General features: G+C 37.4%; 1 protein-coding gene across 5 annotated transcripts; it reads right to left on the reverse strand.

Annotated features, from left to right (window-relative positions):
• Positions 1-4,053: 4,053 nt before the first annotated feature.
• Positions 4,054-19,493, reverse strand: LOC139131886 (tRNA wybutosine-synthesizing protein 4-like). 5 transcript variants are annotated; one of them, XM_070698186.1, is made up of 13 exons: positions 19,344-19,493; positions 15,242-15,461; positions 13,736-13,924; positions 12,649-12,802; positions 11,469-11,535; positions 10,974-11,005; positions 10,354-10,444; positions 9,724-9,831; positions 8,152-8,536; positions 7,488-7,801; positions 6,765-6,961; positions 6,284-6,416; positions 4,054-4,399 (listed from the first exon to the last, which is right to left on the reverse strand). In XM_070698186.1, the coding sequence occupies exons 1-13, from the start codon at positions 19,377-19,379 to the stop codon at positions 4,235-4,237; spliced, it is 2,091 nt and encodes a 696-aa protein (XP_070554287.1). In that variant the 5' UTR covers positions 19,380-19,493; the 3' UTR covers positions 4,054-4,234. The 5 variants fall into 5 exon arrangements, with proteins under 5 accessions (XP_070554287.1, XP_070554286.1, XP_070554288.1 ...); XM_070698185.1 differs by having other exon boundaries at positions 4,060-4,399; positions 13,736-13,928; positions 15,246-15,461; XM_070698187.1 differs by lacking the exon at positions 19,344-19,493 and adding an exon at positions 14,082-14,195 and having other exon boundaries at positions 4,060-4,399; positions 13,736-13,928; positions 15,246-15,419.
• Between the last annotated feature and the right edge of the window lie 4,898 nt (positions 19,494-24,391).

Genomic DNA, 24,391 nt, shown 5'->3' on the forward strand with positions numbered 1-24,391 from the left:
GAAAAAAACAAGTCATCGTTGATGACACAGTCCCCACTTGTTAATGGGTGCTTTGATTACAGGTCCTCAGAGAGGATAGAGTCCTCTTCATTAGGTCTGTGATAAAAATACTTTTGAATAAATTCGCTTGATACATGTCTGAGTTGTAGTTCAGGAGATGAAAAAATCGTAATAAAATGGCCACATGGTGGCCATATTGGATCGAATCACAAAACAATCAATGTGCATATGTATGACATAGGTCAATGTCCTTGTACCAAGTTTGAATAAATTGGTTGAGATATGCCTGAGTTATGGCTCTGTACATGAAAAAATCGTAACAAAATGGCCGCATGGCGGCCATATTGGATCGTATCACAAAACAAACTGATGTGTATAGCTATGACATTGGTCAATGTCCTTGTACCAACTTTGAATAAAATCTGTAGAAACATGCCTGAGTTATGACTCTGTACATGAAAAAATCGTAATAAAATGGCCGCCTGCTGGCGGCCATATTGGATCGTATCACAAAACAAATCAATGTGCATATGTATGACATAGGTCAATGTCCTTGTACCAATTTTGAATGAAATTGGTTGAGATATGCCTGAGTTATGGCTCTGTACATGAACAATCGTAACAAAATGGCCGCCTGGCAGCCATATTCGATCGTATCACAAAACAAATTGATGTGCATAGCTATGACATTGGTCAATGTCCTTGTACCAACTTTGAATAAAATCTGTAGAAACATGCCTGAGTTACGGCTCTGTACATGAAAAAATCGTAATAAAATGGCCGCCTGGTGGCCATATTGGATCGTATCACAAAACAATTGATGTGCATAGCTATGACATTGGTCAATATCCTTGTACCAACTTTGAATAAAATCTGTAGAAACATGCCTGAGTTATGGCTCTGGACATGAAAAAATCATAATAAAATGGCCGCCTGGCAGCCATATTGGATCGTATCACAAAACAAATTGATGTGCATATGTATGACATAGGTCAATGTCCTTGTACCAATTTTGAATGAAATTGGTTGAGATATGCCTGAGTTATGGCTCTGTACATGAAAAAATCGTAACAAAATGGCCGCACGGCGGCCATATTGGATCGTATCACAAAACAAATTGATGTGCATATCTATGACACTGGTCAATGTCCTTGTACCAACTTTGAATAAAATCAGTTGAAACATGCCTGAATTATGGCTCTGTACATGAAAAAATCGTAATAAAATGGCCGCCTGGCAGCCATATTGGATCGTATCACAAAACAAATCGACGTGCATCTGTATGACATATGAAGTAATCCTTGTACCAAGTTTGAATGAAATCGCTTCAGGCATCTCTGAGATATCTGCGTGAACGGACGGACGCACGCACGCACGCACGCACACACGCACGGACATGACCAAACCTATAAGTCCCCCCGGACGGTGTCCGTGGGGACTAAAAACATGCCGTGTGTATATATAGGTCTACCAGCTACTAGTATATATTCTCTCCGCCCAGTTAGATAGGTTTTTCTTTGACGTCACCTACCCTTATGAATATTCATATACTTGCAAGAACTGACAGTCGCTGTGTCTGGCAGCGCGTGCTCACAGCTGCACAGCGTAGCATTCGAATGCAGGCCCACCGCGACGCGCACAGAACAAGGCACAGCGACTGTGGAGAGTCTAGATGAACGCTATAACAGCGGAGTTTCACGCTGAATCCGGCATAAACTAACCACTACTACTGCCAGACTCAAACGTGACGCATTCAATCGCTGGGAAAACCTGGCGTGAGCTGCCAAATTCCGGATAGGTTTGTACAAATAGGAGAGACACAAGAGAAACTATTATAAATGCTTTATTTTTTTAAATTCACCGACTTGAACCAAGTCTACCAAGTCTGTGATTCCGGGTGAAACTCCGCTGTATAGCATTCACTCCACTCATCGCGTTCACCCTACTCATCGCGTCCACTCACGCGCGCGTTTCACATGAAAGCAGAATACAAATCATTGCGTTCACTCCACTCAAAGTCAAACATTCACAAAATCACAGACTTGAACCAAGTCTACCCTTTGTTGTAAAAAGCAAAATAGGCCGACTCAATATGACAAGTTTTACGAGCTTGTGTTATGCACTACTCAGGCTAATTATATTCCAATGTGGTACTGGATATACTGTTTCAAAATGAACAAAACTGACAAACCCAGACAATTGTGATTCGTTTCCATCTTAAAACGTTGGTTGTTCGCTCAAAAATTTGTTTCGGCTGGTAGAAACTCTGCAAATAAAGTCATCATTTGCAGGAAGGAATGATCATCATCACAGCTTTTTTCCCGTCAACACTGCAGCAGAAGCTGATTACTGTTCTGTGGCTTAGCCTATAGCCAATTTAACATGATACATGTAATAACAATAGTAACAAGAGCTACAATATGAAAATAGATGACGGATTTTGTCTTCTCTGGAAAAACTCCAAAGAAGATATAATCCTTAAAAACTTAAAAGAAAATAATTTATTCCCTTGATACACTATCACCAAATGACCTAAGCAAAACAAACCGTTTAAGCTACTGTCATCTAAAGTCTCCTATAAGGTTTCTCCATTTCTTACATTTACTCCCTGCCATTATGCTACCCATTACATGTTAAGTTTTTCTCATTCATGTCCTCTGCAAAATCACATGCATCAAGAAGTACCCGTCTCAGGATTCCTGTGCCATACTCATCCATACTGTAATATCATCAAAGCTTGACTATTGCAATGCCATTGTATGGCTTGTCAGATGCCCAGTTACAACTTTTACAATGTGCCCAAAACACACAAACAAGAATTGTCTCTCAAACTAAGAAATCAGACAACATTAATCCTACTTGTAAGCAACTTCACTGGCTTCCTGTATGTCATCGCATCATGTACAAATTTCTGCTCATGACCTCCAAGACCATCAATGAACTCTCTCCACAATATCTCAGGAACTTCATTACACCACGTTCTTCATCACACACTCTTCGTTCATCGAATAAATGCCTTCTGCACACACCCAGTTGAAATCTGACTTCCTACTGTTGCTGCTCACTCTCCCAAGCAGCTCCTGTCCTTTGGAACTCTCTACCCTTGGACAAAAAGACCTCTCCTAATGTCAACACTTCAAAAGATGCTTAGACATGTACATCTTTCAGACAGCATGTTAATTATCACTGTAAGTGCCACTGAGTATTGTTTAACTTTGGATATTAGGCACTATATAAATTTGTGCACAATTTTACAAGTGGTATAGCCACAAACTGATGACGTCAAATCGCCATACACAATACACAGTGCTGTAATTACAAGGCATCTGTGTTTTGTGTACGGCGATTCGACGTCATCAGTTTGTGGCTATACCACTCGTAAAATGATGCCTAAATTTGTTCGATAGACGGATAGATTGAGACCTGAATGCACAAAAAGACCTCGGGAGAAAGGCAAAAGTAAATACAAAGTAGTAAATAGTAAACTGTAAAAGTATTTACAGATTTGCAAAACAGAGTCAAGGTACAGAAAAATGAAAGTAAACCATAAACTAAATGCAGAGGGAAATGATATTAAGGTAGTATGTGCCTAAAAGTGAAGGACTGAAACTTTAGCTCTAACTTTCCTCAAGGAATCTTTCAGCCAGTCTCTTTCAAAAAACAAGAATAAATTTTGGGGTTGCCATGTAAATTTTGGTACCGGAGGAAACAAATACCTAAGATTGCCGATATTTGGAATTGAAAATGGCCGTCTTCCCTGGGGGTAAAAAATTCGATTTTCAAAAACCTAAGACAGTGAAAGCTTTTCTTACTCCAAGAGCTTTAAAATGAGCCCCCATAAGTGGTATATCAGAAAAGAATTGGAAAAGTTTGAGAGTTCAAATATCTGTCCCCGAGGCACATTCTACCACACAAGCATCTGGCAGCATGGCTGAGAGTTGCAAAAGAATCCAGAGACTCTTTTGAACTTTTCATCAACTTTCTTGATATAAAGGACAAAGCCTGCACAATTACCATGGAAAACAATGGCATCAATAACGATTCAGAGATGATGGTTTTAAACTCTTGTATAGGGTAGAAATTGACTTTATTTACTTCAAAGGCAAATACACTTTAATACAATATGAATTGGAAGGATACCATACTATTACTCAGTTGGGACATTAAAATTAATGGTCATTCATTTTCTGGGAGAGAGGTGATTTTTGTAAATGTTATTATGACTACAAGGGTACTAGCTTTCAACAATACTCTTAAAATCCAGCACAGTAGGAGAGATATTGAGATGTGTCCCAAATGAAAAACAATTGCCTCCACCGCCGATAATGCACAGTTCTGTTCCAGACAATAGGTGACTGCTATGGTTGTGAAGCATTATGGGATACTCTGGGTCTTTTCCCTGTTGAACAAACAGAAGTATGACATCATGATATTAAAGGAAGCGCTGGCATCATCATGTCAGGGGTGAGCAAATAAAATGGGCAAAGGTCAGGAATCCTGGACAGTTTCACTCACATAATTGATTGTCAAAAGTCCCCCATGATGCTTTTTTTTCTTTCATTAAAGGGCCAGTAACTGTAACTTTTGATGATTTTTTCACTATTTTTTAAACTCAACTGTAGTCTCTTATACAACTTCCGAAAGCATACTAAGTTTTCATGAGTTGAGCTCGTCACTTAGCCTGAACATGTGCAACATTATGGTTGACGAGTGAATTCTGTCTAGACTAGAATTCAAATGTAAACAATAACACTGTGCAGTTTAAATGCATTGAACATTGTGGGTGCAAGCTAACTAGTCGGTGCTTAAACGTGCTTTGAGGAGTTGAACAAGACTTGCAATTGATACAAACACAAATGTCATGCCAATGCACAGTAGTCACTTATTGGTTGGCATGGAAGACACACATAGCTGTATGTAATGTATGTCTTCCATGCCTGAATTGGCATGGAAGACATACATTACCTGTTGGTAAAGGTCTAAAGGTCCTTTGACAATATTCTTATAGTTGATGAATTCTTTCAGTATATGCCTACACTTGCAACTCCCCTGCCTACATATCCTGACCATGCATATCAGTTTCACTGGCCCAACAGACAAAGAAGATACAAATGCACTGCATATGATACAGATGTACGCTAGACTAACTAAATAGACTGCAGGGCTAACAAACTGGACTGCAAGACTAGCAATTGGACTACAAGACTAGAAAACACAATGCAGAAACTACCAAACTGGACAGCAGGATTTGTAAACTAGACTGAAGGATGAGCAAACTAGACTACAGGACTAGTAAACTAGACTGCAGGACTAGCAAACTAGACTGCAGGACTAGTAAACTAGACTGCAGGACTAGCAAACTAGACTGCAGGACTAGTAAACTAGACTGCAGGACTAGCAAACTAGACTACAGGACTAGTAAACTAGACTACAGGACTAGCAAACTAGACTGCAGGACTAGTAAACTAGACTGCAGGAGTAGTAAACTAGACTGAAGGATGAGCAAACTAGACTGCAGGACTAGCATACTACAATGTACAACTACCAAACTGGACAGCAGGACTAGTAAACTAGCTTGAAGGACTAGCAAACAAGACTGCAGGACTAGCAAACTAGACTGCAGGACTAGCAAACTAGGCTGCAGGACTAGTAAACTAGACTGCTTTACCACTAGATTTACTAGTCTCGGGACCAACAAATATTTCTGAGACTGTCGAGACATTCATCGTTGAGTTTGCATTCCCATTATTGTTTTTCTTTACTCATTCCAACATGTAGATTTTTGCTGCATAACAACACGTGGCTATTCTAGACTCTTCTAACATAATAAAGTTGGTCATTTGTGATGCAACTGTACAAAAAGGTCAAAGGGCAACTATAAGTACCATCAAACCAAAATTAAAAAGATTGGTAGAACTAATTGGCATTATACAAAACTTAATGAAAAATGTAATTCTTCACTTTACCTGTGCGGAACAAAAAGCTCAAAACATAAGAAATGGCAATGGTACGTGGCAGAGAAATGCCCTGAATCTGACAAGTATTAAAATGAGAGATAGGATGACATTGAAAGGTTTCACAGTTGCAACGGTACTTTCACTTTCTGTTTCTTCTGAAGACTGCTGATCCTAAAAATTCCAAGAATTTGAACTACTGCAATGGAATTCATGTACAAATTTAACTTACAGTGATGCTGTGTCTTGAAAGTGAACAGAATGGAAAAAAAAAAATTCGGGAACATAAAACTAACTTATCAATCTATAATGTTTTTTTCCATACTTACTGGCAGAACATACTCTTGGAGGGCCATGGTACGAAGATTAATCATTACAAGTCCCAGCTGGATTTGACTGAGATGGCTAACACCACCAAGTAACAACAAATGATCTCCAACCAACTCACTGGTATGAGAATACCTGTGAAAGACATATTACAATGAGGTTTGTATGTATTAATACCTCCATACTACTTGCACTAAGGGAAAATAAAAACCACAATTTAATGACGGCTTACAACACACTTTGAATTATAATGAGTATCACAATTTACAATAGTATACTCTCTGCAATCACTTCTTTTCTTCTCAGCTGGTCAAAATACTGATTTCATTCAGTTTTGACAAGATGGTGCAAATACTTAATACATATAATTAATCACTATGCCATATTGGCACATTTTTTTTGCATGAAATACTTGAATATCTCTCAAATACGATTTTGAAGTGTACATTGGTATTTCTTCAGATTAATGAGTGTGAGCTCTACCTTGGTTGTAATTCTGGAATTGGATTGAGTTTTTCCCAGGACCATAGTGCTGGTGAGTTACCACCATGCAGAACATGGACTGAATTCAAGGCCTTTAAATCTGCATCCAAACCACCGGCAATAATTACTTCATTTTCCTTGTACGTGACTGCTGAATGGGAATGTCTTGCATGTGGTGCGCCATCACTTTGTTTCACCTGGTGAATACAGAAATATGATCAAGATCACCCTACATTTTGAAAATGGGCTGATTCCACATATCATATTTTTATCAGTAATACACAGATATTTTTGCAGAACTTCTGAACTTAAATCAAGACTTACAAAAATATAATTTGACCACAATGCCGGTATGATGAAAATATCAAGGGCTCCAACTAGAAGCTGTAGCAACAGACAAGTGTGCAAGATTTATCTAACTTTCTGAAAACAATGTATAAGACATATTTTCGTGCTGTTTTAAAGTGATCTTCAAGGTCATATGAAGACTCATTGCTTTCTTGGAGCCAAAATGCCAGAAATATATAGATCATTAGTTTGAGAGATATCATTTTATTGCCCTTCCCATCAAAAAGTGGCCACTCTGATATTGGGGCCAGAAAGACTTTATGAATGATGTAATCATTCAGCTTTAAGTACAGTATCTAGCTATTTAATATGTTTGTTGAGAAAACACCGTCAACCATATGGTCAGTATCAAAGAGGCAAACAATGCGCACACACCTTTTCCCATGTCCACGTTGATGTATTAAAAACAAAACAGTCTCCAAGTGCCAGTACATCTGAGGTCCTCCCACCAAAAAACATTACATATTCGATATCATCCATGGTAACCACACTTGCACTATGCCGCCATCTTGGACTTGGGATGTTTCCTGAGCATTGTAACTTCTCACATGCAAGGCACCATGTTTCGTCCACTCTTTGAAGACTCAAAACCTCACAACCCTGCACTGGTTTTGTTGGGGAAGTTCTCCCTCCAAATAAAAACAGTTTGTCTCCTGACAATCTTGTCATTGTGTGAAACATCCGAGGAGCTGGAAGATATACGGTAAAAGAATGTAACTTCCGACCAAAAGACCTCCCCATTTAGACAAACTTTACAGTAAAGTGATGGTGAGTTGGAGTGGTATCTCAGTTTAGGTTCCGTGGTAGATATACATGTGAGTGACACCACGTGCAATTAGACAATTGTGACTAGTAAATGTGTTACCTCTAAACCAAATTGGCAAAGCTATAACTTGGGACAGTTCCGTTTGATTTGAGAAACTTGTACGAAACAAAAGAAAATGAAATATTAATTTTTCTGAAAAACTTCAAAACACTTTCACTATATGAAATGGAAACATTAAAGTTTTTAATGACTGAATATAGGATAATGACATACTGAATGTACTTCGCAGAGGCCGGACATTGTAAACTTGCTGTGTTTCTGGATCAAAAATTTCAATGTCACCAAGTCGTTCATGTTTTCCACTGCATCTGGTGTCACCAAAACCACCTGTTACTATGACATGACCTGATTCCACTTGGCAGGTGGCATGGCCAAATCTTCTGATTGGACGGCAGCCATCAGGCCTTCTCCAGAACATCTGGACCTCACTGCCGTGATTGGTTCTATCTGAAACTGCCTGACCAGGTGTAGTGAGCATGGAAGTTGGACAGTGTGGTCTTTGCATTGATTTTGGAGAAAAAACTCTGTTTGATAGCGCTGTCATATTTCCAGCGTAGGAACAGATCACTACATAGTGAGAGCATTTCAACTGCCATTCCTGAGAAAGAAATGTGACTGTAATTTTATACTCAACGATTAACACTTAGAATGACAAAAACTTCTGTTTAAAATCTACATTAAGTTGTATATCTCTTTATTATCTGCCTGTTATATTTCCATAAATATTCATAACATAACAACTAGCTATATGCAAAGCAATTAGCAAAGTTTAATGTAAGTTATCTACATTCCAACCTGTCGCTTGACGGACCCTTCAATCATGACACCTATCTATCTTCCAGTATACAAAACACAGGCAGTAATTGGTTGTTGTTGGAATTGATACAAACACACAGGCAGTAATTGGTTGTTGGAATTGATACAAAACACAGGCAGTAATTGGTTGTTGGAATTGATACAAAACACAGGCAGTAATTGGTTGTTGGAATTGATACAAAACATAGGCAGTAATTGGTTGTTGGAATTGATGCAAACACACAGGCAGTAATTGGTTGTTGGAATTGATACAAAACACAGGCAGTAATTGGTTGTTGGGAAATTGATACAAAACACAGGCAGTAATTGGTTGTTGTTGGAATTGATACAAAACACAGGCAGTAATTGGTTGTTGGAATTGATACAAAACATAGGCAGTAATTGGTTGTTGGAATTGATACCCTTGGTAGCAATCAGAGTGACTTAATTATACCTTTTTTGCAAACCATAACATAAATTTAATAATAAAAAAATACAGTCACAGAACTATCTTTTAGGATAGAATTTGCAGCCAGATAAGAAGTTGGGAAAGGCATTGTGGTAGTCTTGTTATACCTACCATGGATGCTACTACATGACGAACAGAACTCACAGGAATGACACCAACAGGCTAAACTTTGACAAACTCTTATTGCATTTGAAATGAGCCTGATATTGGCCATCTAATCGCATTTTGGTTACAATAAACCAAAAGACTCGACCAGGCCTGTAGTGAGGAATCCAATCTTTGAGCAGGCTATGCATGCGGCAGTCACTTGGTTAAAATAAAATAGAAAATTTGCCATCATTGCATGTCTTTGATGAAAGTCTTACCCCATATAAATTTGTTTTAGGAATGGAGGGGATACTGCTGCATAATAATTAATATTAATCAAAGTGATAGGATATTGTAAATCATTCAGGTTATATGCTAGCTGTTGTCTGGGAATATGCATGATGACCAACAAAAAATCCTATACAGGATCTTACCTCAAACTCATCAAACGGTTCAATCTTCTCAATTCTCTGTCTTTCCTCTAAAGACAAAATGTCAAAGAAAAGCTCGTTCATGTCCATCGCCATGGAAACTTCAAATCCCTACATGAATGGTTGAAAAATTCCTTGTTGAATGGTTGAAAAATTCCTTGTTTAGACGTAATGATGAAAACACCCCAGCAGTCATAGAATTACGGCATGTGCAAAAGCCCGAAAGTGCAGAAGTCTTAAGGTAGTTTGCCTCAAAAATGAAAGACGTAACCTTTTGCTCAAACTTTCTTCAAGTAAACTTTCAACCATGTTCTTTCGAAATCAAGAAACAAATAACTCAATATTCGTTGATTTTTGAAATCCAAAATGGCTGCTATCCCTGTGTTAACCTTATGGAGGAAAATGAAATTCCCAGTTTGCACAAAACTAAGCCAGGGAAAACTTTTTTTACTCCTAAGCTTTCAAAAATAAGCCCCACACGTGGTAGCCAACGAATCTGCACCGGCGGCCATTCATCTACCGTAAAGAGCAAAACCCAGTCCAAGGCACTGACCACAGCCATCATCCTCTAACACCAATTTAAAGTAAACTCTTCTTAGCCAAGGAAGTATTAAAAATAAGATGTCCTCTCACCAATCTTAAATACCGTGTCTGTTGGGCTGCGATGGTTGGATATGTCTGGATGGCTTTCAGTGGTGATCCAAGTTTTTTAAAGTGATCTTGCCTACAGGGGTTAAAGGTAAACACAATGCTCAGTTTTTGCCAAGCTTTGGAAAGATTGGCGAGTGGGTTGGAAACGAGAAACACATTTTTGCTGCTCCCTTGATGTATGTGGTGATAAACCAAGCAGTGAGACAGGAGTTGCTGTCAAAATTCAAAATCGTAATACCCTGTCAAGAACAATGAAATAAGACACCAAATTTCCTCATTGTCTTTAGCAAATGCTTTTTTCCAGCAAATGAGAGATGTATTAATTTGCCAGAACTTGACAGAATCATTTATCAAAACTTGAAATAAAATGTATCAATTATATGTAAGTTTATTCATTATTATACAGACAACATAAATGTAGTTTTATATTGCTGTGAAAGATATTATTAATTGATATGAACTTTGCATCATTTTAAGATCAATGTGTGTATCAGTACTTGCCAAACACAAATCAGTTAAAAGTCTTCAAGAATAGCATGAAGAACTCTGTCTATGTTTGAATAGGTTTGTGAAAAAAAGAACAATGTAAAAAGTGAGCTCACATTACTATCCCAAAGGGGTCGTTCGGTAAAATCTGAAAGAAAAAAAAAAGAGACTTTCCCTTTTGTACTCGTGAGTGGCCACACATCATAACTTATCAAACCTATTGAAATTCTCTCACACCGAAGTGCCACTGTGGTGAAAAACGTTCATTGATAATGAAAGAGATAGATTTCTGAAAAATATTTTCAATGGTACATTTTCTTTAAATCTTTGTTTTTTTCCATGCAGACTTATTCTTTATGATGATTCACTATCATTATGGATTTTTAAATTTTCTAATCATGATTTGTAAATAGATTTTTATTTAATTCAGGTAAAGAAATCAATAAAACTGACTCTAAATAACAGAAACACTGAAACAAGTCATTGTGATGAAAATCTAGTCAAACCTTGACTTGTAGTTTGTACATTGAGGTTCAAGTTTGCCCTAGAGAATGATAAGGCCAGGCCGAGGAGAAGTCAGTATTTACAGTAAAAATAGTGCAGATATTTACCTGTTCATATGCAACAAAGACTGCATTAGCAAATATTTCAGCAGCCCATGATATAAGTGCATCTGACCTGCAATGTTAATGAAATCCAACATTGGCTTTGACCTTTCAGCTTATTACTTTTCCGGAAAATTTTGTAAGAATACATATTCCTAGTCTCTTTGATATCTCCTCTTGTATTTCATTACGGACCATAAAGTATGCTGGCATTAAAGAAGGATGAGATTCATGAACAAACTTAATAAGTATGTCCACTCTACTAGAAAAATGACAATATCTTGTGGGTAGAAATAAGGGGTGGACCATTTGATATGGGGGTTGATTCTGGAAGATTTAAAAAAAAGATTCTTAGCAACTGTAACTGAAAATAAAACAACTAGAGAAAGCTAGACAAAAAAAGGTGGGAGATTGGAAAAATAATTTGTGCATTAGATCAGGTAAAATAATAATGCTACCTCATCAATCTTTCAGATCCCCCCTCCCCAGGATATCAAATGGTCCATCCCTAAGTAAAACAGGATGATCAAGTTACACAAGACTTATCATAATGGTGTCTGATATACACAGTGAAATTGTTTAGCCACTGTCATTTCTGACAAAATTACAAAGACAACCAATATTTCATATTTTGCAAGATAAAACAAACTTACATGATAAACAAGAACGAATTACAGTACCCTATAAAATAAACAGTTAACAAAGTAATTTTCAGTGTTTGAATCCACTGACATTGTAAAAACAGTCAAAACACATCATTGCAAAAATGATCGAAAATGATCCAGCAGTTTCACAACATTTTCTTTGCACTCTAGGACTGCTTCTCTTTCTAGTAAGGTTTATTCATCATTAAAGGCATACTGCCACCTGTTCCAATATTGCCACAGTTACCATGGAAAGAGAAAATCTAACCAATTACAGATTTTAAGCAGGTGGCCGCTTTTTTAAAACAGCGCCCTCACATGGACATTTTGAATACCAAGGAACGCCCCTTTGAATATATATGGGCATATTTAGATTACAGGTGACTGTATACCTTTAAGACATCTCTTCTCAGATGACCTCTCACTAGTTTGTCCAGTAGCAAAACAACAATATTGATAAAATTCAACATTATCTCACACAGAAATTGTTTTAAATCAATCAAAGTAACCATAATTATCTTCAGAACACCAAGCTTATTCACCTTTTCACTGGCATGTAAGTCATGACGCACTCTGACAGTAGCAATGTTGGCGTGTTGAAGTCAAGTCCACTTGACTGAAGTCCATCATTCAACTTATCCAGCTTTGTCATGTCAATGCCCAATAACTGGTACTTTTCTGATCTCAGAACCAATCCTGTCAACAATGGAAAGTTAATTCTATTCATTTTGATAGTCATTTTTTCTGCTTAGTTAGTCTTCTATTATCGTAACCTATTGTTTTCTGGCTATCAGACAGTGTTACAATGTAGAACTGTTGAAAGTGGTGTAGTTTTATGAAAGATACAATAATACCAATATGAATTGCTGCATCCAAAGAACACATATACTATGAAAACAATTTAGGTTCCTTAAGGGGCCGTCCTGTATCTTTGTGAAACAACTGGACCCCTTAGGATCATGTTGATTTTCAAAACATTGTTCAGCATGAGCATAGGCTTCTTCACTTTACAACCACAATGATGATTGGCTCCAGCTTTGCTGCAGATGCACTGGCTTTAGGAACAATAGAGTTTACATAACCTGATGATCACTGTTCTCGGTGTTTGTTCATAGATGGGCAAAAATCTCAGCAAATATTTTCATACTATGTTTAAAATCTAAAGCAAAATTTAAAAGGTGACGCTTTCTGTTTCTATAGCTGGTACATGTCTCAGAGTGTACTACACTTGCAAAAGAATCTAGCACAAATCTGGCCACACCTTCACAAATTCTTGCAAGTTGATAGAAAGTTGTGCCACTCTGTTCAAACACAGCTGGCAATATACATGTATATCAGTCTAGAGATGCAAAATAGATTAGAATTTACAGGAATGTTTCCCATGTATCTTCAAACTTTCTTTTTAAACAATTTTATCAACTGCATTACCTGTTTGCATTATAGAACAGTTTATGAGATTAGGTTTTTTACCTTGCTTTAAATGGTTTTCCTATTGTATTCTTATTTTTTGTATATCTTTTGTTCACTTGTTGTAAAGTGTTTTTGAATGTTTTATTGTATAATAAGTGCTATAGAAAGCTATAACTGTTACTGTAAACATTGAACGTTAAACTTTAGCTGTCCTCTAACCTTTGTTCATCTCTATTCCATCTTCCAGTCTGTTTCTAATCAGCTTGTTAAGTTCCGTCTGTTGACTGATTATGTTAGCTTTCCTCTTGGCAACATCCATGAAATCCACTTCAAAGAATGAGCAGTTTTCAAGGCAGCCTTCAGCTTCAAGTCTGAAATACGCCGAGTCAAATCCAGCCCCTAATGAAACTATCTTCAAAACCAAAAACGAAGAAATTAATAGAAAGAACCTGAATGTTGGTCATTAAACACAATGTCAAGATTGATTAAACTGCTGTTTGAAATTTTTCTAGAGTTTTTTAAAAACTTAAAAAAATTTTTTTTCAAAAATATGAATAATATTCACCATGTGGAAAAGAAATAGCAAGACAGTCCCTTTTCTCCTGTGACTGCAAATTTGCTGTTGGGTTTTGGAATTTATTCACAGAGTGGTGGCATAAGGCATCCTTCAATAGAATTGCTGTGAACGATATGGATATCATTTTAGGTAACTCCATCCTCTCATAATATTCAGAATTACTATATATTATAAAACAAACATTGTGATTACAGATTAATAATAATAATGTTTATTCCCAAAAACAAGTGAAGATCAAATGTAAATTTACAATAAATCGATTACACAGAAGGAGGGAAAAGGAGTACGGAAAATAGTTGTCCAGCAACTAATCGAGTCTGCCTCCAGCCTCATTAACATATTTTGGCAAAAGAATGTGGGCAAGCTGTTCCTCAGAAACACACATATTAATTACAGAAAACTACTCAGAAAAGAAAAAATATAAAGAAATCAGAATATATTACAGTGATACACTTCTTTAGACAAGAGATTGGAGATGTTTTCTATATTCACGTTTAAACTATTTCTATTTTTTATGTTCCGTTGATATCAGGTATGCTGTTCCAAGTTTTTGTTTCTGTATATTTTACTGTAACTGACCTACTCTGTGTTTAGCTTTGGGTATTTCCAGATCATTTCGTTCCTTTTGTCTTGTACAATATGAATGTGAAATTGGAGTAAAAAGTCATGAAAAGTACATGGAAGTCTAGCATGAAGAGCATCATGAACAAAGACTGCAAGCTGTAATTTATGCTGTTTGTAAATATCAAGTATATTTAGTTTTTTAAAAAGTGGTGCGTGTGTGTTCTGTCCAATTACTAAAGGTCATTGTGCGAATCATCTTTTTTTGAAGTACAAATATTTCATTAAGGTATGTTGGATATGTGGCTCCCCACACTTCAAGACAATAAGTAAGATGGGGAAGAACAAAGGCGTTATACAACAGATGTATACCAAGGAAAGGAATACATTTCTTATTTATCATTGTTAATGATATTACATTGCATGTTCATGCGACATCGTTATTAGTAATGTAATTTTCTTCTTTGTTATGATCTGTCTATAGTCTCCATCTGTCATTTGATTTCATATTTTCTAATGTTTGTTTCTATAATCTTTGTCTATTTGTCTATCCTAGATGAGAGACTTTAGAGTGTTGGTATACACACCTACCTGATAAGATTGTTCTGGAAAGTCACTCCTCAATGATAAGAATGCTTTGAGAACATGATTGACAGCCTGCGCTCTGACGTAGTAGCCTCGATTTATCAGTGGAGATCTCCTGCAGGCCTTATTGGATACAAAGTACTTCAGGTAGTCGTCATGGAAATAACCTTGTGACATCATGCAGCATTTGCTGACCACGCTGCTGTCATTTGTTCCTTGTATCTGTGAACATGTTGGACACAAACCAATCGACTGGAGTACTAACATAATGGATCACTTATATCACATCAGATATTTAACACTTGTCTATGCTAGGTAGATTAGTATAATTGTGTGTTATTATCACTCTTCAGTCTGATGGTATTGTTCAAGTTTGTAGTATATTCACCCTATATACATTAACAAGTGTTAAGTGATGGAAGCCACCAGGATGAGACACTATCTCTAGTATCCAATAGCAACCAATGACGTGTAGTTTACTTATGAGATTATGTTAATAAAGTAGTATTCTAGTTAATGGCTACACTGTGTGAGTCGTGTGTCTTTTGCTCTAATCAAAAGTGCACTAAAACACAACATAATTGGTGACGAGGATGCTCTTTTGATCCACAAGTGTGTGAAAGAAGACACCCTGCACAGCCTGAGTGAAGTTGACCTCTGAGTAACCAAGTCCTGTGAAGTTTCAACTGGAAGACGGTAAAAGTTGCCTTGAGTCGAACTTGAGCCACACCCTGTTGAACAAAGGTCAGTAAAGTTACTTGGTAGTCTACATGGGTGATACGGAACAAAACTCTGTATCCACCAATCAGCCATCAACACCGGTCGAAGTATTTCTCCTGCTCCCCCACCAGCCCGAATGGAATGACCATCTTCACAACGTTGGGGACGCATAGATGCATTTGATGACAGTTTAGAAACATGGTCAGCTTATGCAAGGAGGCTCACCCACTATTTCAACGCCAATCAGGTACCACAAGACAGGAAAGTTTCATGTCTATTATCGCGGAAATGAGAAATGGATACCTGGAATAGTCACTGAGAAAACCGGACCAGTATCCTACAAAGTTCAACATCTCCAGATGACGTCAGACGTTGCCACATCGATCAACTCCATCGATCACAATTCCCATGGCAACATACCAGGACAAGGATGTCCAGAATGAGGTCATTACCTCTGCTGCAGCCGCCAACCCAGTAACATCGGGGGAAATGACAGATGCATCTGAAACACCTACAACTTCGGCGCCAGTATTGAATACAGCACCAGCCAACATAACAGCAGGAAGTGCTACCATGAATAAGATCCAGCAACCATTGTGTCACCACCACCTAAACCAATGGAAAGAAGATATCCCGTACGGAATAGAAAAGCACCAGATAATTAGATTTGTAGTTTCCAAAACAAAAGTGATTGTACTGTGACAAGGGCAGAATAATCCCTAACAATCACCGAGCAGCGAGTAGTCTACCTCAAAGCCTCATATTTCGGCATAGTAGATTGCATTTTATACAGTTAGGAATTAACTGAACTCATATGAACTCTACGTCATGAACTCTGAACTCTGACCGACATATAAACTTAGCGGGGAGGAATGTAGTATATTCACCCTATATACATTAACAAGTGTTAAGTGATGGAAGCCACCAGGATGAGACACTATCTCTAGTATCCAATAGTAAACCGATGACGTGTAGTTTACTTATGAGATTATGTTAATAAAGTAGTATTCTAGTTAATGGCTACACTGTGTGAGTCGTGTGTCTTTTGCTCTAATCAAAAGTGCACTAAAACACAACAAAGTTTCTCAGTAATTTTGATACACTCTTCCAGTACGACAAATAAGCTGCATCTCTTTTGTTGACATCAAGATTTTTTCATATATTCCTTAGATACTATTTGTACAACAAAATTCCCTTTGTATTTCATTATCACAGCAACACTTGTAACAGAATGAGCAATTTCATTTGACTTGACAATAGATCATTGCATATATGTACAGGGTTAGCCCATAAAATTATTCACGTAAAAAGCTGTTTGCAAGTATCTCGGCAGTAGGAGGACAGTTATTTGTTATATCAGTGTGTGGGGAAGAGAGCATCTCTTGTATGTCACTGAGTGGTGAAAATTTTTGTGATATTTTTAAACATAATGTAGTGGGAAGGACAGAATGATCGTATGTTGATGAGAGGACTGAGGGGAACTGACTTTTGTTCTGGGAAGAGGGACTGGGGAGTTTCTCTGGTTGGGAGAGGGGCAGTGTGGAGCTTTGGAAGTGAAGAGGGGAGAGGAGAAAAATTGTGAGTGGGAGGGGGAGCTTTTCAAGCTGTGATGGGAGGAGTCAGTTGTGAACACCTTTTACTTTCCCTTCCAAAAGTTGACTTCGCCCAAAATTCTTTCAAATACTATATTTATGCTTCAAAACACTGAAAACACTTTTGGGTACAATTTCTTGAAATATATAGACTGGTTAGCTGCCCCTACATGCATGTAGCTGAAGTATAATAATTTATAATAATGTAATTTACATGTACCTTAGGGACCGTCTCAGATTGTCGCAGAAGTTCAAAAAGCGAAATTCATTCGTTTAGGGGGGGAGGGGGTTTGACCTCCATTCAATTAGTGAACTTCACTTTCACACTGTTATTTTGTGATCACAAGTTTTTGTGTGTTTATTTTAAATTAAAGAAAAACTGCACACTCGTGCCAACAAATTTGTAACTGTTTCCATCTTGTTTGTTCCCCAAACACAATTTACCAATAGTAACATTGTATCCTAAACGTTTCATTCATCGAATTATTCAAAGACAAAAAGTATTATTTTTTAAAAGGTGCTATTTATAAGCGTCTTATCTAACCACTAGATGTCTTTATTCTCACTTGTTATGCACCTGGTCATAGTCGTTTTAATATGATTGAACACGCCTGGGCCCCCATGTTGAAGTTTCTCGCCGGAGTGACTCTAGCTATATGTCTACCTGGTGAGGAAAAACCACCATGTAAACAGACTGATATAACCGAAGCCCAAATTCGCTGTAAGGAATCAAAGCAAGTGTCTGCGACAACGCAATCAAACAGTCAATGCATACTGGAACGGCCAGAACTGGACAGGGTTTCCTGTAACAAGTGAGGGATATGCGTGTATGGGTAAATCGCCTGAACCGTATGACGATTACTCGGATGTTACTGCATTTGCAAGTGCTGGCATTAGGGCATTGCAGACTAAGCCTCAGTTTGTTTAATGTTGTAATGTGGCATGCAAGGGGAATACGTCTTTAGTAGCTATAGCAAAATGCAACATTGTACTCTCAGGTAGACATGAAAATTTCGCACATTTGAAGTTTCGTTTAGGGGGAGGGGGTTTTGATCTAAACGAAGAAATTTCGTTTCTTGAACTTCTGCAACAATCTGAGACGGTCCCTTACGTTGCAAGTGTAAAGATAATGCTGACTTGTACAGTTAGTCAGAGCGACACGTGTACATAAGGCGTTGACACATTTGTGCATGAAAAATATTTACCCCTTATTATCCAGTTTTTGATTTTCATGGTGACCTCCTGAATTCCCTCGATCCCTTGGGCCAAGCCATGAATGTCTTGACCACAGGCGCCGCTGTAGTTGACAGCGGCACTGCGAGGGCTAAGTTACACGGAGGTAGAAGGAAAGACCATGGAGGTAGAAAGTCTTTCTTTCCACCTCCATGGTTACACCATGTACACTAAAAGCGCTGTCAACTACGGTGGTACCACAGGCGTTATGTTGACTAGGTAGTTTGTAAAACCGTAGTTATGCTACGTTCCGACGTTCTGGTACGTAGCCTTACCACCAATTTGCGGTAAAGGCTACGTATCAGTACGTCGGAACGTTGCTGCGGCCATGCGGATCCGTAGCCCTACCACTCCCTTTGCTGGTTGTACTCCCCAAACACAACCAGCAAAGGGAGTGGTAGGGCTACGGATCCGCGGCAAGTCGGAACGTAGCATGAACTCACAGCATAGACTACACTTTTACAAACTACCCAGTCCACAAACGCCTGTGGGCGGTACCTGTAGTCTTGACCAGAATCCGGTGCCAACATTTTTCTGTAAATGATGTTAGTATACTTACAGCAGTGTCGCTTCTACTCTTTGAAGTTTTCGCCATGATATATCGAATTTTCTACCGCTGGGATGATAAATGCGGTGAGCATCATCTGAAATTCACACGTGTGACCTGGGGCAGTAACCTGGCTCGCACCTGATGCTGAAGCGCCCTCAAACGATTGTAGTGAACATTTATGCGAAACTGAAATTGGATTCAGTTTGGTTTTCGGATTTGACTGAATAACCGGATTCTGGATATTCAGTAGTCTCGGTTTACCCAGAATTAGAAGAGCCCCACTGCAGTCTGGGTAAACCGAGACTAGATATTCAGCCGAATTTGTTTAACTTCTAAATGCATTCTAAAGGAATATCTTTACGTTAGAACTTAAAAATACATTAATCTCACATTTTTTTAAAATTTGTTATAATTTATAATTTCCTGTTAACAACAATACTGGAATACCTGCAAACTTCCCTTGAGGAAGTTGCATTTTAATGTATTCAGGGTTGGACCAATTTATCCTGGGTCAGGGGGCTTTGGTGATTTATCGGGGAGCACCCAGCAAAGTCCACTTGAAAATCATTCCAAACAAAAAGTAGTGCTTTCTTTTGGAAGAGTTGGAAGTCAAATAGTTAACAGTATTATCAATTGTCAGCAACTATATAATACAGTTCAACAGTTCAAATACCATTCTCCTTCTTGATGTAAATTTTGAATTTCAGAAGGTTGTAAATTGGCGTAATTGTAACAAATTAATTATAATAGCTGACAAGACAGTTTATATGGTAACTGGACGTAAGAAAAATATTTTGAAAATTGAATGTTCACTTTAGTTGAAGGATATTGAATTTGATTGTACTTCTTTTGTTGGGGTCTGGATGGACAACCAATTGCATTGGAAATGTTTTTTGATTTGAAAAAAACTCAGATTGTAAATTAACTGCAACATTTTATAAATTGAGATTTATGGTCCTGCAAAAATATTAGTCATGCCGTATAACGCCTTCATTATTGTACCTCACATCTCTTTTAGTTTAGAGGTATGGGGTAGTACATTCAAATCATATCTGTTAGATATTTTTATCATTCAAAAAACAGTTGTGTTTATTGTGTCAGGCGGTAGTTATGATGCCCATAGTGCCCCTTTATGAGAGAAACTGAAAATTCCTGATGTGTATAAACAATGTAAATTCAGGTATGATGTACTTCATGATAAACTTCCCCTGCATGTCAAAGCATACTTTTCCTCAATTGATCGTACAGATAGTACTCAATCCAAAGATAAAAATGTTCTCCATGCAGAACAAGTTTAGGGCAAACCTCCATTAAATTTAAATACATGTACTTTGGTGTGGAACAATATTCTAGAAGATATCAAAAGTATTCTCTTGAGATACAGATTTAAACAAGAATTGAAAAAATAAATTGTTAGATATGTAGCTTTGTCGTTTTTGAACATAACTCTCAGTGGTATTTCTCATTGTAATATGTATCACACTTTCCTTGGTATGTTCTTGTTCTGTGCTTTCTTATCATTTGTGATCTCTCTGCAAATTTGTACAATATCTCTGTCCTCTTGCCTGCTGCATCAATTTTTTGTAATTTCTTTCTTTTTTGTGATGCTATAGAATACAGACTGTAGATCACTTTAATTCTGAGTATTAGACCAAACTTGACTAGTGCCTATTATAACTACTTTGCAGTCTTTTTCTTATGTAACAAGTTGTTATATATGGCAGTGTATTCTTTACTATAAATTGTATTCAGTTGACATAAACATGAGAATAAATATTATTTTTATGATTATGAATCTTATTAATATTTCCAAAAGAAAGTCAGTCATCCTTTGCAAATAGCAATGAATCGGATATTCCTTGTAAGGAGCACAGGATCTGGAGTTCTTGGGTCAGATTAAGTATATAGTGTCAAGGCTGTGTTCTTATAACGCAGTCCATACACGTCTAATATGTTCAGCAATATGATCCAATATGGTCGCCAGGCAGCCTTTTTGCTCTAATTTTTCCATGTCCAAAGCTTTAACTCACACATGCCTAGACCAACTTCATTTGAACAAACAATTTATATATGCATATCAAATTTCTTCACGATATAATTTCACATGGTTGCAAAGCTGCTGTTTTGACTTTTTCATCAACTCGCGTAACATACAGCCACATCTAATACCAAAATACTACTAAACTAATTCCATTCCCATTTTCAACGGTGCACATACATACCATTACAAGGTTAATACTTTCTGAGCCATTTTCTGGACATGCTTTTCTGTACAAATTTCACTGACCAACAATTTCCATCAATTTTTTTAAAATTTATTAACCAAGCAAGGACTGTGCCATTTACAATGACCTGTTTATTAAGACCCAGGACTAATTAAGGGGATGTATGACACATCCTGTCTTCTGTAAGCAATTTCAATGCACCATAAATGCCCTCCACTTGTATGATAGCAAAGTACTTGCAAAAATACATGCCCCCCCCCCAAAAACACACACACTAATAGGATAAGAACTGTAGTTCACTTCAGAAAATTATCCAGAATCATAAGTATTCGATAAGTCTTTGTACTTTTCTTGGCATTTCTTGTTGAAGTTAAGTTTAAGTTCCAGTCAGAAGAACGTGTTTTCATTGTGTCACTTTTAAAGTAAACTACAAAATTCTCATGCGTAGCTGTACAGTCTTTACCAATAACTGTTCAAAAAATAGCGTCAATGACACTGTAGCTCCCATCCTGGACTATTTAGTGTTTGTTCTCTGGTCAGATATTTGAACATGTGTGAAAGGGATAAAGTGCATGAAGTGAAATACTTAAATGAAATGTACTGGAGACAGTGAAATATGTTAATGTAATTATTCAGAATATAAAATGGAAAAAATACAGAATTAGATATATCGAATACTGTGATACAACCATTAACTCAACAAGTCATTTACAATGACATAGTCCCCACTTGTAATAGGAGTATTAGTCTTGATGGGGCAGGAAAATATGGTCATTAAGAAGTATCACTGGAGTGTATATGTTGAGATCTATGGGCACATAGGTCTATGTCGTTGTTCCCAATTTGAAACACATGAGGCATGTCTAAGTTATGGTTCTAAATCGGGAAAAAAGATCAGACCTCTAGCAGTATTGGCCAGCCAAGAAATACATATGCGCATTATAAATGAGGTACAAGATGTGACATCTTAAGGTCTAATATCCTATCAAAATTGGAGGGTATAGAACTTGTGGTTACTGAAATATGCATATATATGTATAATCAAGGTCAAAGGTCATCGAGGTCACATGGCATTTTGAAAAAAAAAATTATATTGCTAATTAATCCCTATATGCCAAAAAATCAGATCTCTAGCTCTATTCGCTTGCCCAGAATTAGATGTGTACATAATTAATGAGGTAAGCGTGTGTTGTCATAAGGTCTCCCATCCTACTAAATACAAAGGACATAGCACTTGTGGTTACTTATTTATTGACATAAACATATATTTTAGGTAAAAGGTCATCGAGGTCACATGACATTTGGTCAAATAATTTCTCTCCTATAGTTATCCCTATATACCAAAAATCAGACATCCAGCTCTATTGGCTCGCTCAGAATGAGATATGCGCATAATTATTAAGGTACAGTATGTTGCGTCATAAGGTGTCCAATCATACCAAACATGAAGGGTGTAGCACTTGTGGTTACCGAGTTATGGAAAAATATGTATATTTGAGGTCAAAGGTCACCGAGGTCACGTGACATTTTGTCAAAAAATTGTTTTGCTAAGTTATCCCTATATACCAAAAATCAGACCTCTAGCTCTATTGGCTCGCTCAAAATTAGATATGTGCATAATTAATGAGGTACAATATGTGGCAGTCATAAGCTGTCCCATCATACCATACATGAAGGGTGTAGCACTTGTGGTTACTGAGTTATGGACAAATATGTATATTTGAGGTCAAAGGTCATCCAGGTCACGTGACATTTTGTCAAAAAAATTGTATTGCTAAGTTATCCCTATATACCAAAAATCAGACCTCTAGCTCTATTGGCTCGCTCAAAATTAGATATGCGCATAATCAATGAGGTACAATATGTGGCGTCATAAGGTGTCCCATCATACCATACATGAAGGCTGTAGCACTTGTGGTTACTGAGTTATGGACAAATATGTATATTTGAGGTCAAAGGTCACCGAGGTCACGTGACATTTTGTCAAAAAAATTGTATTGCTAAGTTATCCCTATATACCAAAAATCAGACCTCTAGCTCTATTGGCTCGCTCAAAATTAGATATGTGCATAATTAATGAGGTACAATATGTGGCGTCATAAGGTGTCCCATCATACCATACATGAAGGCTGTAGCACTTGTGGTTACTGAGTTATGGACAAATATGTATATTTGAGGTCAAAGGTCACCGAGGTCACGTGACATTTTGTCAAAAAAATTGTTTTGCTAAGTTATCCCTATATACCAAAAATCAGACCTCTAGCTCTATTGGCTCGCTCAAAATTAGATATGCGCATAATTAATGAGGTACAATATGTTGCGTCATAAGGTGTCCCATCATACCATACATGAAGGCTGTAGCACTTGTGGTTACTGAGTTATGGACAAATATGTATATTTGAGATCAAAGGTCATCAAGGTCACATGACATTTTGTCAAAATATCCGAGATATATGCGTGAACGGATGGACTTACGGATGGACGAACAGACGGACATGACCCAATCTATAAGCTCACTGGACTTCATCTGTGGGGACTAAAAATTGTGTCACTGCATCCTTTTTGCAATATGAATACGATGAGAAACTAAATTTTTATTTTTCGTGGCCTTATACATGGGAGTCTATGGAGATCTGCCTTATACATGGGAGTCTAGGACGTGTAAACTAAAAATATGCAAATTTCACCACGATTTGCCCAAATTTGGCAAAGGTCACTCCTATGCACTTCCATACCAAGTTTCAAATCAATCGGACTTGTGGTTTCAGAGCAGATTTTTTGACCAAAAATGGGAGAAAATTACAAAAAAATTCATGAAAAATAGCAAGTCCA

The sequence above is a fragment of the Ptychodera flava genome, chromosome 4 (genome assembly GCF_041260155.1).
Source record: "Ptychodera flava strain L36383 chromosome 4, AS_Pfla_20210202, whole genome shotgun sequence".
NCBI lineage: Eukaryota > Metazoa > Hemichordata > Enteropneusta > Ptychoderidae > Ptychodera > Ptychodera flava.

Excerpts from the sequence above, each read along its gene's own strand:
- LOC139131886 (XM_070698186.1), bottom strand. The coding sequence starts at position 19,379 with ATGGCGAAAACTTCAAAGAGTAGAAGCGACACTGCT. Across the intron at positions 15,462-19,343 it reads AGAGTAGAAGCGACACTGCT|ATACAAGGAACAAATGACAG; the intron begins GTAAGTATACTA and ends ACATGTTCACAG. Across the intron at positions 6,962-7,487 it reads CAACGTGGACATGGGAAAAG|GTGAAACAAAGTGATGGCGC; the intron begins GTGTGTGCGCAT and ends TGTATTCACCAG.